Here is an 18,519-nt window from a genome sequence, read left to right as displayed (position 1 = left end):
TCAAAGGCACCTTGAACGCAATGTGAATTTATTATTTAATTACCGCAGAAGAGATTTATCAAATACAGTAATTTCAGAATAGCTTGTTGTAAAGGTTTTCTACTACTATATTTCGATACTCTGAATATGTGGGATATTTATGTCTTTGACAAAGTTGTTTGAAATAGCACTTTCGAAAACTTTGCTGGAGACATTAAGTCTCGACCCAAATTTGGTTGAAGAGTAATTCTTCTCTATAATTACTTCTAGGAGGATTAACCGTCAAAATTATTCTATCAGCAGATGAACAGTTTTACGTTTTGAAAATCTTCAATGTTACTTAACATCGAAATTTGGCAGTTTCGAATGAATGTGATCGTGACCGTTAAAAATTTATCGAGCATTAATTTTACTTTTCTTCATTAGTCAACCTCACAACTTGCAGTACTAGTACGTAGCACACAAAATTTTAGTACGCCATTTATTGCATCCTGCTAAGAGGCTATTCATATAGTTGATAATACAACAAAAATCCAATGCTCATAAAACCGATCCTGACCTGCTAGAGACAAAATTACATCAGCTTTCAACTAGTTTCTGAAATGTTATTCTTGTTGTTAACCATATTGAATTGTTGTTTAAACTCTACACAATCTAAAAAAATACATTTTCAGCAAATGTTGAAATGTATGTAAGTTTTCGGTAAACAAGCCTATGTTTTATATGCAATCAACCTATTCAAATTTAGATTCCCATTCGAAAAATTGTCTCTAATCCATATTTTGAAGCATCTTTCCAAAAATGAGCTCATAATAATTCAGACAGTTATTTTATTTTACATTGAAGTAATTTGACAACTATGGGATTTTGGCTAAGAGATAAGTTACAAGATCCCCTTCCCATAATTTTCCAAAAGTTCTCATGACGCTTTAAACACAGTTCTCAATGTAGTGATCAGAGAATATTTTTCCAAAAATATTTTGTGGAATATTAAATTAAATTCGTAAGCATAAATTTTTTTTTCAATCCAATTAATTTTGGTTTGGGGGGGGGGGGTTTAACCCCCAAACCCCCCCCCCCCTGGCTACGCCACTGTCCCGAATACGAGATCATTTTCCAGAAAGATGGTGATCCAAAACACATGGCCAAGATAGTCAAAGCTTCAGTACAAGAACAAAAACTCAATGTATTATAATGACCAGGGCTTTGTGCTCTGATTTGAACCCGTTAGAAAATTTGTAGGTAATTGTGAAAAGGAAACTTTCACAATATGACTCACTCCTCCCCCCAAGAATATAAACGAGCTGCGGTCCAGAGTTGAAGATCCATATAATCGAAACATTGGTCGAGAGCCTCCCACACCGTCTAAAAATGTAATAAAAAATAAAGGACTTTGGACCAAATGCTAGGATACTAGTAAAGTTCTATTGATAATAATCGAGCAAAAGTGGATAAATGGACCTTGAACGGATTATTATGTTTTTTAGTAGCAGAATGGAATAAAAGGCGATTTTTTTTCAATCTTCATATCTGTCATTATATACATGATAAAAGAAAATAAACATGTCTTAATAGTGTGGTAAAATAAAAAAGCTAGTATAATCTTATATAAATTTTTAAATTCTGTATCCAGTTTTGCTCGCCACTGTATTTACCTATGATAAAGCGAATTCCTGGCAAACGAAATTCACTTATGCATTCAATATATAAATCGACGACGTTTCAACAGGAAAGGTGGATAAACCAGCTGCTAACTTGTCGAAGAATAGGACACTAAATGTTTTATTTCTTATTTATTTTATTTTATTTCATCTTATCATCTGACCTTATCGGGGACGGGCATAGCGTAGCTCAGCGGTTCTCAACCTTTTTTCGTACCACCCTTAGAAATTACCTTGGGTTGCTGCGGACCTCCACGGATGAACATCGATTTTGTATGCTATCAGTTTAGTAGGAAGCAAGACTTGAAATTTCAATCTGCACTCGGAACATATATTTTTCTTCGCGGACCCCCAGCAACAACTTCACGGCCCCCTAGGGGTCCGCGGACCCCAGGTGGAGAATCACTGGCGTAGTTGGCAAATCGATTGCCTTGTACGCAATAGAGATGGTCGGGTTTCAATTTTTTCGAACCCGAACCCGAGAGCTTGAAAATTGAAAAACCCGGACCCGACCCGAGCCCGAAATTATAAAATTTTAAAAACCCGACCTTAGCCCGAACATTAAAAAATTGGAAAACCCGAACCCGCGAATGACCCGGACCCGAGTATTTAAAAATTCGAAAAACCCGAACCCGACCTGAACCAGAAAATTTATAATTTTGAGAAATCCGATCCGAACCCAACTTTTTAATATGGAGAATCAACCAAAGATGCCGAATATTTTAAATTTTAGGCACCCGAGCTGGATCCTAGGCTCATCTAGGAATTATAGAATTACTCGAACCTGTAGTAGCACCGTACACGTATAGTTATATCTGCCTATTGCAAAACGAATTATTGGCGAGTGGAATTCACATTTATATTTACTATTAATGAACGTCGCAGGCCCGTGCGCACGAGGGAGGGAGGGCGTTGGGGATTCAACCCCTCCCCCCATGAGCGTTTTGAATTACTTTTAAAAATTTATTATTTTCCTGTCCAGGAAAAAAATATACTGCAAACCGTTTGGACACATAAAATGTCATTTGAGTTCGGTCACTCTAGAAATAAGTCGATGAAGAAACCAACGACGAAACTTTGCGAGGGTAGCTGGAAAGGGATGTATGTCAAGTTAGACGGCTTCTCTGAAGGATCGGTTAACGTTTTGACAAGCTTCTATATTAACAAAAAATAGTGAGTATACAGCAGATGTCGGTCAGTGGGCTAGCAACGGCAGTTAAGGAGGAAAAACACGAAATTGGAGAAAATCGGGATATCGTTGTCTAGAGAAATTTTACCTCCGATGATTATTCCGTTAGAGTGGCAGGGAAATGGATCGCGTAAATGGGCATCGGTATAGGGTGAAATACTGCCGCCAAGAAGTTCTCAGCACCAGCTAGCAGATAAATAGGAACGACTAGCATCAAGAAGAATAGGAAACCCGGCGAAGGTGGTTGTAAACAGATGTAAATCCTTATGGTCGACACCCCCGGATCGGTTCATGTACCAACAGGGTAAGATATTTGCAGCAGACCTGAGCAGGTGAGATATATCGCGAAGGTTTGACAGCAAGTAAGGAAAATTTGACAGTAAGTAAGGAAAAGTAGTTATGGATAAAAACATGACGATTAACACAAAACAAAATAAGCAACAACACAATCATTACTAAAGCAGTACTTAACGGTTGCCCCGGATGGATGACGATTACGGGATACAAGAGGTTTAAGTTTAGTCGGTTGGCTTAACAACTACTACAAAACAATCCCAATCCACCACGAGCCAGCAGGCAACGCACAATGGTCGGAAATGCCAAAAACGTCACTAGAGGCCAAACCATCGAATATATTCATCTTTGTATCTTTGGAGGAATTGTTCGTAAGAATATTCCCCACAATCTGATAAAAATTGAATTAAAGGAATGGCTTACTATGATTGAACTAGAAAAATTAACTTTTTATACTGACGAGGTAGAAAGTTGGTGTCTTCGACAAAGTTTTAGGAATGCTCATAATGAAGAATTTTGTTCAACAACTTGAGCTTATAGGACTTAATGTTATCGATCTATAAAGCGTTTTCCCTTAAATTTAGCTTTTTAATATAGTTTTTTTCGCTGTGACTTTTCGTGCAAACGATGTTCCAGACAAATGTTGAGGTATTAAAACTACATAATATTGTTGAAGACTGCATGTAAAAATTAAATTATTGTTGAAGACTGCATGTAAAAATATCGTTGAATACTGCATATAAAAATTTTACCTGAATTCGGCGGCGCGGCGCACACCCCTTGTAAAAATACTCATTCGTTTTAGAGTTATTGCAGAATTTTAAATTTTTTTACACTAAGTTCAACTGCGTATAAGAGAGAAAGGTGCAAATCAAAATGGACAAACAGGCACTATTTTCAATGTCCGGACTACGCATAATAAAGGTAAGAAGGTTTTAAGCTCATTTTGTAATGTGTTTTTACTTTCAGTTTTCAACAATATTATGTGGTTTTAGTGCCTCCTCATTTGTCTGGAGCACGGTTTGCACGAAAAGTCACAGTGGAAAGTTATATTAAAAAAACTAAATTTGAGGGTGTTGCCATAGAAAACGCTTTACAAATCGATAACATTAAATCTTACAAGTTCTACTAGTTCAACAAAATTCTAATTTTAATTTTTATCATGTTATGGGGAATAGTCTTACGAACAATTCGTCCAAAGATACCCTGTAAATATATTCGATGGTTTGGCCCCTACCCGATCAGAAACACATAACAGAAATATTTCAAAAGTATATATCGCATTGTTACTTGTTATAAATTTCTGTTATTTTGACTACTAACGAGACCTAATTTATAACAGAATATGTTACAGAAATTGTGTTCTGTTATAATCTTATTTCTTTCTGATCGGGTAGTGAAAGTTCACGGTTTTGGGGTTTCCGACCACTAAGCAGCGCCCTAGTAACAATTGTGGTTTTATGATAATTTTATACTGCCGTGATACGTATAACAGTCTCACCTGCATAGGAAACCCATAGCAAATGGGACTGTTATGCGGATAACGGCAGTATAGCCACTGATAAAACATAGATTGCACTTGTAGCGTGCTATAAAACTTGAATTGTTGCTTGGGCGGTGTCTTTTGATGACTCCTTCTCGATAACAAACATTTACCCAATTTGTTGAGCAGAGTCGTTTAGCCGTCGAATTTGTTCTGGGAAATTGATAAGTCAACGATATCTTAACCGGAACGTAGGATAAATCGGCGGCTAACTCATGTGGAAACAGAATACCTCATAATGGCAGTGTCAAACAACCTTGCCCGTCGTACCTAATCAAAATTTCCATTTTTTAGCGAAAATCATTCCTGCAGGAGTAGTGTTGTATAATTTATTACACGTATTAAATAAGCCTTGGGTCATTAAATTAAGAATAAATTGCTCCTTTTATTACATAAACCGATGTAGCTCTTTTTTTCTAAATATAGCATTATATATGTTCAAACCTTAAAACATTTAAATAATTTTTAATTATTTTTTTACGGAAATGTAAACACGTACTCGTTTAACAGTATCGGTTTTCCTTGACAGTGGATTATAGCCACACGGATTAGAATTTTTGACAGTAATCCCAGCAAAAAGATAGGGATCCAGGTAGTTCAATGGAAGGCGTGATCGTAATAATTCAATTTTATAAAATAATTTCTATTTGTTATTTCGCGTATAAAAAAGTGAAATAAAATCGATTACATATCTTTGACGTCAACTGCATCGGATAAAATCAAAAACAGCCTTATTTTTTTTATTCATTTCGTTTATTTGATAGCCACAAATACGTTAGCTTGGCGGTGCCAAATGCTTATGTTTTTACATTTTGGATATCTTAAAACTAGGAGGTTACAATGTGCAAAAACAGCCTTATGACCCAATTGCCAATTCGTATTCGACAGTTTACACGACGTCGCCCTCGTTACTGGTTGGTCACCGGGCTGCAATGACATTTTAAGTATGTCGAAATTTATATTCCGTAGTGGAAAGTTGAACCAATACTTTTTGACAAATTTCCTTTGACTTGGTTTATTGATGATTATGAAAAATAAATCTCATACACACTTAATTTTTTCTGCCGACTCTCAGCTTTTTTCGCATCTTTTTTCTAAATCTTAACAGCTGAGATCTCTGTAAATATTTTTTTTGGCTGAGATCTCAGTTTGATAGCTGAGACTCGGAAAATATTTCGCCGAAAATCAGCAAACACTTTACTGAGATTTCAGTTTATAAATTTACTGACTACACGGCTGTTGGGAAATTACCGAGCCGAATTGAGTGTGTAGAGATTTTAGATGCGAAACACATACTATTGAATGCTGTCTCATGAGTGCTCACCTAAAAAATAAAATAAGTCGAGCAGTTTGTGAATCTGAAGCGAAGAAAATTTGTACATGAATGAAATCACAATATTTGAGCATCAGCAAATATGACAAATTCTAGCGATTCAAAGGTGGTAAAATTTAGTACGGTTATATATGTCATCCATTTGTATTACGAAGTAAAATTAGTTACTACAAAAAGAGACTGGGTGTTGTGTATAGACGTATACAGTGTCAAGAAATGTGATCTGTTCAAAACCCGAACCCGACCCGAAAACCAAAAATTTTAAATCGAATAACCCGAAAGTTTTAAATTTCAAAACTCGAGCCCGAGAAGTTTAAATTTATGGTACCCGAACCTGACCCGAAGCCCGTCGGGTTCAGGTCGGGTCCGGGTTCCGAGTCTAAAAACCCGAACCCAAACATCTCTAGTACGCAGCTTACCCGGGTTCGAATCACAACCCCGAACATAGGGTTAGAGATTTTTCTTAAGAGATTTGTCTAACTCGAAGAGGCGAATGACCTTAAAGTTAAAACCTTTATAATCTAAAAAAAAAATTAAAAAAATCTGACCTTATCGGTCTTAAACTTCCGGAAGTCGCGTTAAAAAATTATACGAGCACTCGCGTCGTGCACTGAGTGCACATTCCATTAACTTTATAATAAATTGGAAACTGTTACATATAGAACCAAATGATATTCTACAAAGTTATACAGCGAGTAAAACATCAGCCGATTGAAGCAGTGTTCAGTTCGAAATGACGCCGTTAGGGGGCGTTGGTATGTATCCAAAAACCCCAACCCGCGGATATTTTGAAGGTTTTGATTCTACCGGGAAGGACGACAATTTGCGATCCAGTCTCAAACTCGTCTTGTGACATGTCCAACTTCATGATTTTGTAAATCAAGAACACTGGAAAACATTTTGAAGGTTTTCTGGTCGAATTGGCCTCATCCCGGGGTACTCCGGGAACCTGGTTCCACCGGGAAGGAGGACAATTTTCGACGCATTCTAAAACCCATCTTGCGACATGTCAAACTTCATGATTTTGTAAAACAATTACACTGAATTACATTTTGAAGGTATTTTTCTCAAATTGGCCACATCCCATGGTATTCCGAGAACCTGGTTCGATCCATTCTCAAAACCGTCTTGCGAAATGACAAACTTTATGAAGGTTTTCTGGTCGAATTGATCACATCCCTGGCTATTCTGGGAACCTGATTCCATCGGGAAGGAGGACAATTTTCGACGCATTCGAAAACCCATCTTGTGACATGTCAAACTTCACGATTTTGCAAGACGAGGATATTTTGAAAGTTTTTTGGTCGAATTTTCCACACCCCCGGGAACCTGGTTCTATCGAAAAGGACGACAATTTTTGACCCATTCTTAAACCTGTCTTGTGACACGTCAAACTTTATGATTTGGCAAAATAAATGCACTGAAGAACATTTTGAACGTTTTTTGGTCGAATTGGCCACACCATAAGGTATTGAAGGTACCTGGTTGCACCTTGTTTCTTGTGGAACCTAGTTCCACAAAGGCTTGTTTTGCAAAATGTTGAAGTTTGACATGGTTCAAGGCGGGGTTTAGAATGTATCGAAAATTATCCTCCTGCCAAGTGGAACCAGATTCCTGGAGTACTTCGGGATGTGGCCAATACCAAAACCTTCAAAATGACAACGCACATGTTTAAAATGTTCAAAATATTCAAAAACTAAATTAACTGTTGTTTTTAAAACAAAAAAAGGTTGACATCCGTTTTCTCAAGGGTTATATCGTTCCACTAACGAAATGTTGTATTCAGGATCATCCGTGGGTGTCCGTGGAAAAGATCAGATGGATTAATCGGTGTTGTTTGTCAAATGCTAGAGATCTTGACAAAACGTATGCATGCAAAACGTTTCCAATCCGTCAGGGATTGGTCAAATGGCATCAATTTGAATTTCCATCTTTCCATTATTTAAGCTAGAAAAAAAACTAAACGATAAGTCGCGTTGGTGAACTCCGTGCACATGTTCAAACTTGTCATTTTCAAAAATTCATAAAAGAAAGTTTTCGTTTCATGACATAAGTTTTTATATACTTCTCCGAAAGTTAAAACTTCAACTTGAACATCTAAGTTTTGGAACAATTGATTGTCCGGAAATTCCAAACCTCGGCCCTAGTAGCATATGACGCTCATATCCACTAAACAACACGTTCCATGGCGACATGACTGGGAACTCTAATGATATGGGGTGACTCACTCCCTGTCAGAGTATGAACCGTGCGGCGAAAACTAAATATCAGAATGACGGTCCGCGTGTCCTTGGATTCACGGGAATTTGTGAAGGGCCACACGGTTACAAAATCGAATTTATACACGCGAAGTCACATACACGCGGTCACACGCAACAAACACGTTAACATACGAATGCTTAAGCCCTTCGCGACCATCCACAACACACACCTACGCTCGCAATCGCGCAAACTTGATAACACCCCGGTAATAAGGTAAAAGTTACAAACGCGGTCTCAAACGCGAACCCACAAACGTTCGTATTCGCGCGATTATGAATCGGTCACGGCCGGAAATCTTTACCCTCCATGATAGCATTTTCGGTCCATACATTAAGTTGAACCAATCAAAAAATAAAGCTCATGACCACTAGACAACACAATCCATGACGACATGACCAGGAACTCTGATGATATGGAAGAACTTCCTTTCTTCTAGCATCTGAACCGCACAGCGAAGATTGATTATCTGATTCACGGTCCGCCCGCAATCATCTAAGAACACACGTGAACATGCGAAAGGCCACACGATCATAAAATAGCATTTATGCACGCGAAGTTAGATACACGTTAACACGCGAGACATACAAACTCACACGCAATCTAACACGTTAACGCACAAGCGCTCGAGCCCTTCGCGTTGATACACGCGATCTCGAAGTGCCAACGCCCGCACATATCTGAATCGTATAATGAATATCACATTCAGAATCGCGGTCCGCTGCAATTAGCCTTAAGCAGTGTTTTAGTGGGTGACATTTCCTGACTCATTTGAAATTGTAGAGAGTGATTCTTCTAGTTTTTTTAGCTTTCCATTTTCCTGTAGCTTTTTTTCCCCGTTAACCCCTTCATGCCCGTGTTGTTTATACACAAAAAAGTTGTAAAACAGCTATAACTTATGGTTTAGGCAAGATTTATCCACAAAAATAAGTAAGGCTAATAAATATGACTATCACTTTTTATTTCAGCAGTAATATTTACAAGTATTAGCTTTAAAACTGAGGTTATTGCAATTAGTCTGATTGGATTCCAATGGAGCAGTGCTGCCAGGGACAGTTTACGTTGACGGCGAAAAAATAAAATATTGGTATATCTTCGTTATTTAGCAATGTAATTAAAAACTTATAAAACCCTTTCCATCTAGCCTATCTTCGACTACGTTTTCCACGCAATTGGACTTTCATGAAAATTCTAGGAAAATTGTCTTGAGCATTGGCATGTAAAAATTGAGCAGCTTCTAGCACTGCGAAGTTTTTCGTATTTCTTGACTCTACCATTGTCAAGGAAAAATAGTTTTGGAACGAAATATGCACATCAGAAAAGTTGGGTATGAAAGGGTTAATATCATTTTAGTTATTTTATATAAATTTTTCTTAAGGCTACAGTTTGTTCACTATTGATTTTTTTAATTTTTTTCCATTTTACCTATTTTGAAAGTAATTTTTGCATTGACGATTTTTCTAAATGTTTACTTTTTCTTTTTTTTTCTTAGATTTTTTTAATTTCCTAAAAAATATTTACCTTTTTGGGTATTATGTGCATTTTTTCTTCGTTTTACATTTAGTTCGTAGTTTGAATTTATTTCAAATTTAATTTCTTAAGTTTTTTTGATTCTGTAAATAATTTAATCCGTTTTATATTTCTTTCAATTTCATTTTCTCATTTTTGTTTCATTTCCGGGTCTAGTTGGCGGTGTTTTCAGTTTTCATTTTTTATCGCTTTGATTTATGTACATCTTTCAAAATTGAACACTTTGCAGGAAATGACAGACTGTTGGCAGCACCTCTGAATTTTTTGGAAATATTTGATACATTGCACAGTGGTCCAGGAAGCGAAATGAGCGGGAAACAATTGTTCACGAATTCATCTGTAGGTTTAGAAATTTAGTGTCTTAGAAACATTTATTGTGCGTGACAAACTGCATCTTTTGGCTGAAACGGTTTTAGGGTGGCCCTTAAAATGTCAAAGTTGTAGACATTATTTCAAATTCTAGTTCAGAAAGAATGATACTTTCTTCTGCAATAATCTAAAACAATCAATTCTAAGCAACTTTGTTGAAGATGCTTACTTTGTAACTCAAACCGTTTACATTTTATAGTGAGTTACATATCAAAACATAGAGTGTCTCTCAAAAAAGCAGTTTTCTCCGCACAGTTTTTTAATATGATTTTTCTCACAAAAGTACTCTTCAATGTACTTTTAGATTGGCATGATTAGAGGCAAGGATTTGCTGAAGGAAGAAATTTTTTATCTTGTCTGGTTCAAAAGTTATACTTAATTTTCACTTAAAAGTATGCCCTTTTAAAATGTCGATATCTCAAAAGGGGGCAAACAAAAATTGATAATTTTGATTGCATTTGAAAGGCTGTAATTTTGTCTACAATATGTTGAAAAATTGGAGAACGCTTTTTTGTTTTTCTCAAATAAATCCAATTTAAGTAAAAGCATTTTTGCGTATAATCCTACAGCGCATATATTAAAAAATATTTGTTTTACGCGGAATTTGTGGATTCTTATAAAGACTTTTCAAGGATCACATACATTTGCAGGCTTTTCATACTGCAGATAGGGTAAAGACCACCAATCACCAATGACTTGACCTACAATTTTCTTCCAATTATTGCCAAGATTTCCCAAAATCTACACACATTTACAAGCGATTTCATTCATTTGTAGGAACGGTTTCAGCAGGTAGCAGTATCAAGATCTGCAATCTACTAACCTCAAACCAACAAATTTGATCTTCATATAACAGTATTGTTCAAGTAAAAAAAATCTGGTATCCTTCTGTTATATAAACGCAACAAATAATTCAACATAGTTTTCAATATTTTTAAATGAAATAAGAGAATCATTCAAATACTTTAAAACGGCTGTCCTAGATTTGGTAGACCACTCTGCAAAGCGCTTAATTGAGTACATCAAGTGCAATACTGAAACTAAACATGATTTTGATTATCAAATGGGGAACTGATGAGAGTTCGACTCATTGCAGCTAAGATGTTTGGTAACGATTTCCAGTATTACACACACTAGCAGTCATCTTTAAAAGACGCGCTTATTGTAGTTTTAAAATAATCAAACTAATCCTCTACTACACAAATTAATAGGTATGATCAAAGCTTCATCGACGAAGATGAAAACAGAGAATTGCGCGAATACAACAATTCTTATATACAGTATGTAAAAAAATTAAAGACACCCCTTTATCGTTTCAGTAGTTTTGTTCATAGGAAAGGTTTGTTGTATTGTACGATGAGCATACTTTTAAAATTTTTGATTTGCCGTTTCAAACCCAACAAATAAAAAACTAAATAAATTAGTCGTCGTAATAAAGTCTAGTAGTGGTAATTCCCATCGGCTGCTATTAATTTTTTTGTTGATTGGACTTCTGGTTCCGGAGTTACGGGTTGAAGAGTTCGACCACACAGCAAATTCCCATATAAACTGAAATGAAAAATTCTCGAATGGGGGAGTAAGGGATAAATTTGAAAATCAAATTTGTATTTTGGATGCAAATGACTTTAGAATGCATGAAACGTTGAGATTTGATGAAATCTCGAAAAAAAATTTGACGAAATTGACTTTTTTGGACTTCGGCACATTTTTGCCTTTCTCATATAGAAAGGTTATGCAATCACTCTAAAAATCGTCAACCTAATCCCGGCCAATTTTTTTTACCTATAAAGGCTTAGGTAGGAGTATGCAATAAGGGGTTGGCACTTTAAAATTAAAACTAATTTAAAATTTCTTAACAAGTTGAAAATTTTCGGCGGTGTCCGAACCCTCCGGATCTTCCTCCTTGATCCGCCGCTGGTTTCAAACCATGTTTCAGTGTCGACACATAATATCTCAAGAACTTGGGTGTCGATCAGTATATTATCAGTGAACTCCAATGGATTTCAAATTTTACCTTTTTGGTACTCGGGCAAGCTACAGTGGTGGGGGCTGTCGGACCCCCGGGCTCCTATTTTCTCACTATGGTATATAAGAAAGGTTGTTTGTTATTTGCTTCTTTTCGCTGGCGAACTGTCAGTTTGAAATTTTTTTCAACCTGAGAATTCATTATGGGCTAACGAGAAAAACATCGATGAGCTCTCACGGCACAGTGGTCCAAAATGCAAATTTAGCACGAATTTTGAGATTTTACTAAAACTAATCAACTTAGCCTTATTAAGTCTTTGGAGAAGTTTTCGTAGTTTATGAGCCCCCTCTTTTTGTTAAAACAACAGTTAGGGTGGTTCTAATTTTACCAAGATCAAAAAATTAACTTTTTAATCATTTTAGCTAGAGCCAAACGACCTTCAGCGAAGTTGTAGAACGACAAATTTTGGAAAAGTTTGCTGAAGACATGTAAATGGGTCATTCCATGCGAAGTGATCAAGGCACGTGTAATCGACCTCCACGGATTTGAACAAAATTTAGAGGAATTGTTCATCTGGGGCCAATATATAAAAACCCAAATTTTTGTGACAATTGAACCACCCCTCGGGTCATGGGAGCACCCCCCGTTTTGACAAATTGCCAAAACCCTTGATTTTCTTTTGATCATATCTCCGGTTCTATTTACTCTAGAATCAAACCACAAGATGGCTTTTGAAGAAAATTGTTCAAGGAGTCTATAAAAAATATTATTTTTTGCCGACAGTGTTGCCAACTATGCATTTTTTTCAGTTAAATATTAAAAGTTAATTTTTCTCTCAACACGTATATTTTAATTTTGAAAATTTTAATGCCATCGCGTTCCTCAGACATTTTTACATAAAAAACACTTATCATCACAATATAATATGAGCGCATCTTGAGATACACCGTTTTGAAGAGAAAAAACCGCAATTTCCCATATAAAATCGCAAGCGCACAACACTAAAAAACCAACTTGAGTATTCTGAGTTCAAACATAATTTTTCGTGAAGTAGACGAGAAATGATGAAAAACTACAGTTTTGGTTTGCTTCTAGCAGATCGATTTTTATGACAGTTTGAAGATTTTCTCAATTTTGGCCAATAAAAATGGATTTTTATATGAGAAAATCGGAGTTTTTCCCTTCAAAACGGTATATCTCAAGATGCGCTCATATTATATTGGGACGATAACTTTTTTTTATGTAAAAATGTCTGAGTTACGCGATGGCATTAAAATTTTCAAAATTAAAATATACGTGTTGAGAGAAAAATTAACTTTTAATATTTAACTGAAAAAATTGCATAGTTGGCAACGCTGTCGGCAAAAAATAATATTTTTTATAGACTCCTTGAACAATTTTCTTCAAAAGCCATCCTGTGGTTTGATTCTAGAGTAAATAGAACCGGAGATATGATCAAAAGAAAATCAAGGGTTTTGGCAATTTTCCAAAACGGGGGGTGCTCCCATGACACGAGGGGTGGTTCAATTGACACAAAAATTTGGATTTTTATATATTAGCGCTAGATGAACAATTCCTCCAAATTTTGTTCAAATACGTGAAGGTCGATTTCAAGTTTGCATCTTTATTTGATCACTTCGCGTGGAATGACCCAAATATAAATTTAAAGTAGGAGCTTAGGGTGTTTCTTCGAAATACAGTTTTATTCCAATAACTTTTGCTGTATTCATTAAAAACTGAAGTAGTCTGCAGACAACTTTAAGATTGTTTCAAGGCGAATAATTTGTTTCATGGCATTATGTATCTAGATATTTGCGTTGAAAAATTATGAGCACTTTTTCGCCAAAAATAGGGTTGTTCTCAATAACAGTATCACTCATTTGGGGCAAATAAAAGATAATTCTTTTTGAACTATAAATAAGGTCGTGATTAGAGTTATAATTGAGTAAAAAATGGCGAGTGCGATATTTTTAAAAATTTCATAAAATTGATTAAAAAAATCTATTTTTTAAATATTAAGTGCTTATATCTTCTGAACAATAAAAGCTGGAGTTTTGATGTATTAGAAGAAAATGTTCGTCTTCAAAAACTCTGAAAAATATCTGAAGAATAGGTTGTAAAAGAATGAAAACTAAAAAGGTTATGTTAAAAATTTGGTTTTTCATGAATTGACTCTTTGTAATATGTTTAAATTACTTTCACGGTGAACAATACAAAAAATGTAGTTTCGTTTTCATGATAAAATATTGCACTTTGCAATACTTTTTCATTATTTTAAATAGTGGGTAGGGTGATTCTAATTTTTTTTAAATCAGAAAAATAACTTTTTAATGATTCGAGATAGAGTTTCGCTGTCTTCCACAAAATTGAAGATAATGAAATTTTGAAAAACTGTGTCGAAGACACTGGAACTCTATGTCGTATACTTTGCATTTCACAAGAAATTTACCAAAAAAATGTAGGGTATTTCTTAAAAAATGGTTTTCTTTGTATAACTTTTGCAGTTTTGATTTTTCATTAAGATCACTTTAGAAATACTTTCAGATATTTTGAAGGAGAACAATTTGTCTTAATATATTGAACCTTTAGCTTCGCTCGTTAGAAAGTTATATATACTTTTTACTAAAAATAAACAATTTTTTGAGTAAATATTGCTAGATATGGTTTATAGAGCTTAGGCAGTATAACTACGAATCACCCGAGTTCACTAACATGTGTCCTGGTAACGATAGACGTGTCCATCTTTACCATGACAACCGACAAATGCCTAAGCTCGACCCTCATTAACAGAAGACAAAGATTAAACCCGTACGATATTAAGCCTGTTCTAATGACCCTGCTACTTCTAGTTTTCCGATCTGTTTACTTCACACCCTTGCTCTCACTTGAGTACTATGGCTCTAATTTTCATAACTTTCCCTACCCAGTAATCTCTAGCTAATTGAATGTCGTTAAATTTAAAAAAGTTAAAATTCCTTCTAAATTTGCATTCTGGACCACTGTGCTTTGGGGGCACGCCTCGACGCATGCGTAACTGGAATAGTATTACCGGCAGCATGGATTATTCAAACCTTTGGATTTTCGATTTCTATTTGGATTTTAACTAATTCAGAATACCATACTACCAATGAATCAAATTTCCCGTTAGTGTGTCCTTAACCTGTTCTGTTGTCTTCAACAATAAACTGAAACCGACAGAATAAACCTCAACCTTTCAAACAATTCAATACATCCTTGAGGGTAACATTGGCCCTCGTAACTGGAGACAAGTAGCGCCATCCCAAAACAAAGAAAACCAGCATCCCTCCAGCCACAACTCGTATCGGTCGACTGCAATGCTGTACTGAATTTGGAACTGGTTACGGAAAATTATCATTCTTCGTTTCAAAAATTATGTCGAAGCAAATGTCTTGTTGTCAGACACAAAACTTTGCTTCAATATGAACAAAGTGACGATAGATTGCCTGGCGTCGCCAAAAGCCGTCTAAGTGACAAATGTGCGTACTTTTACAAAACCGTTAGCGTGATTTCATTCTAAAGTCCATAAATCGTTGCTTGATCCGAATTTAATTATGCCCTACCTTTTAGCAATTACAAAATTTACTAATCTATTATATAATCCAAAAGTAAAAAAGTGAATAACATTTAGTACTACCATTAGCCAAAAAACAATAAACTTTACAAATACAACCGTTACACCGGCAGTTAAAATCAAATGGCTTTCTAAACCTCACCTGCTACCGTCCTACTATCAGTACAAGAGCCTTCGTACCATACGCGCATCGCCTGTGAATACAATTCGCTGCTGGGACACTTCTGCACAGGAATCACATTACTGATTTATGTCCCATCATAAAAACTAACTCGAATTTGTCATTCTGGTACAAATATTGAGAGCCACCCAAAATGAGCGTCCCATCAAACATGTAATCCGCTGCTAGTCCTCTGTTCAAGTACCTTTCAGATTGCTACATTCCCATGTACAACAACGACTGCCAAGGTATGAAACAGCGTTATTGAATCCCTGCAACCTCCAACATCCGATGCGGAGGCCTCCACCGCCGCCGCCACCGAATCATCATCATCAACGAAGCAGGATCTGTCGGAGTACAGAGCTCAATCGAATCCGGTCGATGTGCGGTGGCAGAACGGCAGAAACAAGAAATCCCATAAATCATAAGAATGTAATCCCACGTAATCCTGCCTGTATACATAAATTTTGATTCAATATTTTGATATTTGTGCTGTGGTCCTGCGTTCTGGGGGGCACCAACGACGAGGATGCCGTTCGTTGTTTGGGTTTGTACAAGTGGAAAAGTTATACGGATTATTGCCGACTCTGTGCTCTGCTTTGGACTGGTAGAAACCGACCGAACCCAGTCATCGGATGTGCAAATTGATGCGCTCCGTTTGGGGTGGCGTAGGCTATACAACTCCGACCGATCCAGCAAGCATCAGTACACGGTTGCCTTTGCCCACCGAGAGCACCAATCCTGTCCGTATCTCTCCTCTCCATGTACAAGAATGGCCAACTCGAGGATACCGTTGTGATCCCCCTGGGGTGCCATTATTCACTTTCAGCCATGTTTGACCGCCCTGCGGTGGATCCGGCGAGTGAGCGATGTGTGAGTTTGAGCATGTATGGGCTACGGGACTGGGTTGATATCAAAGTTATTTTATTTTTCATTTTTCTTCTCAACCACCAGAAATGGGGTTCCAGCAATGACGGAAGGGTACATGAAAGATAAATCCGATGAACCGTGTGTCCGTGTAGTAGGTCTAGTACGGCGATACTCATTTGACTGGCAGGTGGAGCGTACAAATGAAGCTTTCATGTGGAAGTAAATGTTTACGCATCGCAGAGTTGTTGGGAAATGACGGTGGGTGAATTTGGAACCAATGATTAATTTTTGTAGCTTCTTGCGATTTTACCAGACGAGAAATGTACAAGTAGGAACCTAATGCTGATTGTTGCTGATTGTTGTAGTTTTCAAATGTGGTATGTAATGAGAAATATAATCTAATTTTAAAATAAGTCGTTATAAGTTTCTAAAAGATTTGTTGCTGTTATGAACAACAATTTGTGATTCAACCATATTCCGGTTTCACGGGTGCTTTCCTTTTCCTGTATCTGTGCATCTATCATGTCTATCTGTATGATCAGTCGCACTAGTCCGACCGAGGTTGATGTTGATGCCGATGATGATGATGATGGTGCTCGATGCCAGTAGGCTGACGGTGGCCTTTTGCAACAAACACGGAATATATTGACAACGTTCCCCTCTCAAGTAAACTATGGAAAGTGGGAAATCAGCCGCACCGAAAAGCGAGAAGGGTGAATTGACTATTACCACACCGGTCCGTACCATATTTGGGTAGGCTCATTGCTTGTCCCGAGGGATCGATCGGAATTATGTCGAGGATACACTCGGCCAAATGTGACCCGACCGTCAACGGACGGATTCACTTATGCGAATATTGAGAGGTTATCTCCGATGGCTGGTCCGGCAGGGGATTACGAGCAGGGCGCTTTTGTGTGTTTGTAAATTAAATATAACTTATGATAATAAAACATAAATATGTAAACAATCGAGTTGAATCGTTGGAAGATTTACCAAAGAGGGTGACTTGTAATTTGTCAGCGGATTGTTAGTCGCACATCCAAGTGGAAAACTAATGCCTACTCATTTCCTACCTGTAGATAAGTTTCCGCCGCACGCTGCGCTTGAAGAATCCGGAACATCCATTACATGCTAGAATGCCGTAATGCTTCCCCGAGCTGGTGTCTCCGCAAACCACACAAATCAGGCCGAGATTTTGCGCTTTTCGTGCACTTACAGTTCCACCCTCGCTAGACGGGGTCAGGTGCTGTGAAGGCCACGAAAGCAAACGGTTCTGGGGTGAGTAGCAGGATATAGGCGATCCGCGGTGTTCTGCAACGAAAACAGGCCGTGTTTAAATTAAGAACTTTGGTTAAAATCATTGCACAGCTTTATTTGTTTACCTGACTTCCCCGAAAGTCCATTTTCAGTCCTAACTAAACCTCCGTGACCGGAATCATCAATGCCAAACCCTCGACCGCTCTGGAGACCATTTTCTTCCTTCTCTAGCTTGTCGTAGAAATCCGCAATGGATGATTTGTTGAAACCTTTGAAATATGAAAAATATTTAGTTTTTTTATGTTTTTTTCTTTTTCACTCAGGATGGTTTAATTAGTTTAATTGTTTAACGACCAAGAAAGCGTTAATATTACATATGCTACTGCCCTGTAAAATTCGCGCTGCTAAAAAAATTACCCCCAACAGAAATCACTAAATCAGCACTCTTAACGTATTTGGCAAATTGTTCCACCACTTCACACTGACTGACAGTACCTTCTAATGGAATCGTGAAAAG

The 18,519-nt window shown here is 36.9% G+C and overlaps 1 protein-coding gene across 1 annotated transcript in view; it reads right to left on the bottom strand.

The window, feature by feature from the left end:
• The window catches only part of LOC131680183 (photoreceptor-specific nuclear receptor-like), a 101,926-nt gene that overhangs the window by 64,635 nt on the left and 18,772 nt on the right, over positions 1-18,519 (bottom strand). The window contains exons 2-3 of the mRNA XM_058960902.1: positions 18,128-18,271; positions 17,819-18,056 (exon numbers count right to left, since the gene is read on the bottom strand). Coding sequence (XP_058816885.1) covers positions 17,819-18,056; positions 18,128-18,271 — 382 coding nt within the window. The remainder of the gene's footprint in view (positions 1-17,818; positions 18,057-18,127; positions 18,272-18,519) is intronic.

Source organism: Topomyia yanbarensis, chromosome 2 (genome assembly GCF_030247195.1).
Source record: "Topomyia yanbarensis strain Yona2022 chromosome 2, ASM3024719v1, whole genome shotgun sequence".
Taxonomy (NCBI): Eukaryota; Metazoa; Arthropoda; class Insecta; order Diptera; family Culicidae; genus Topomyia; species Topomyia yanbarensis.
The sequence above is the reverse complement of the archived record's forward strand: the minus strand, read 5'-3'. Positions and strand labels throughout refer to the sequence as shown.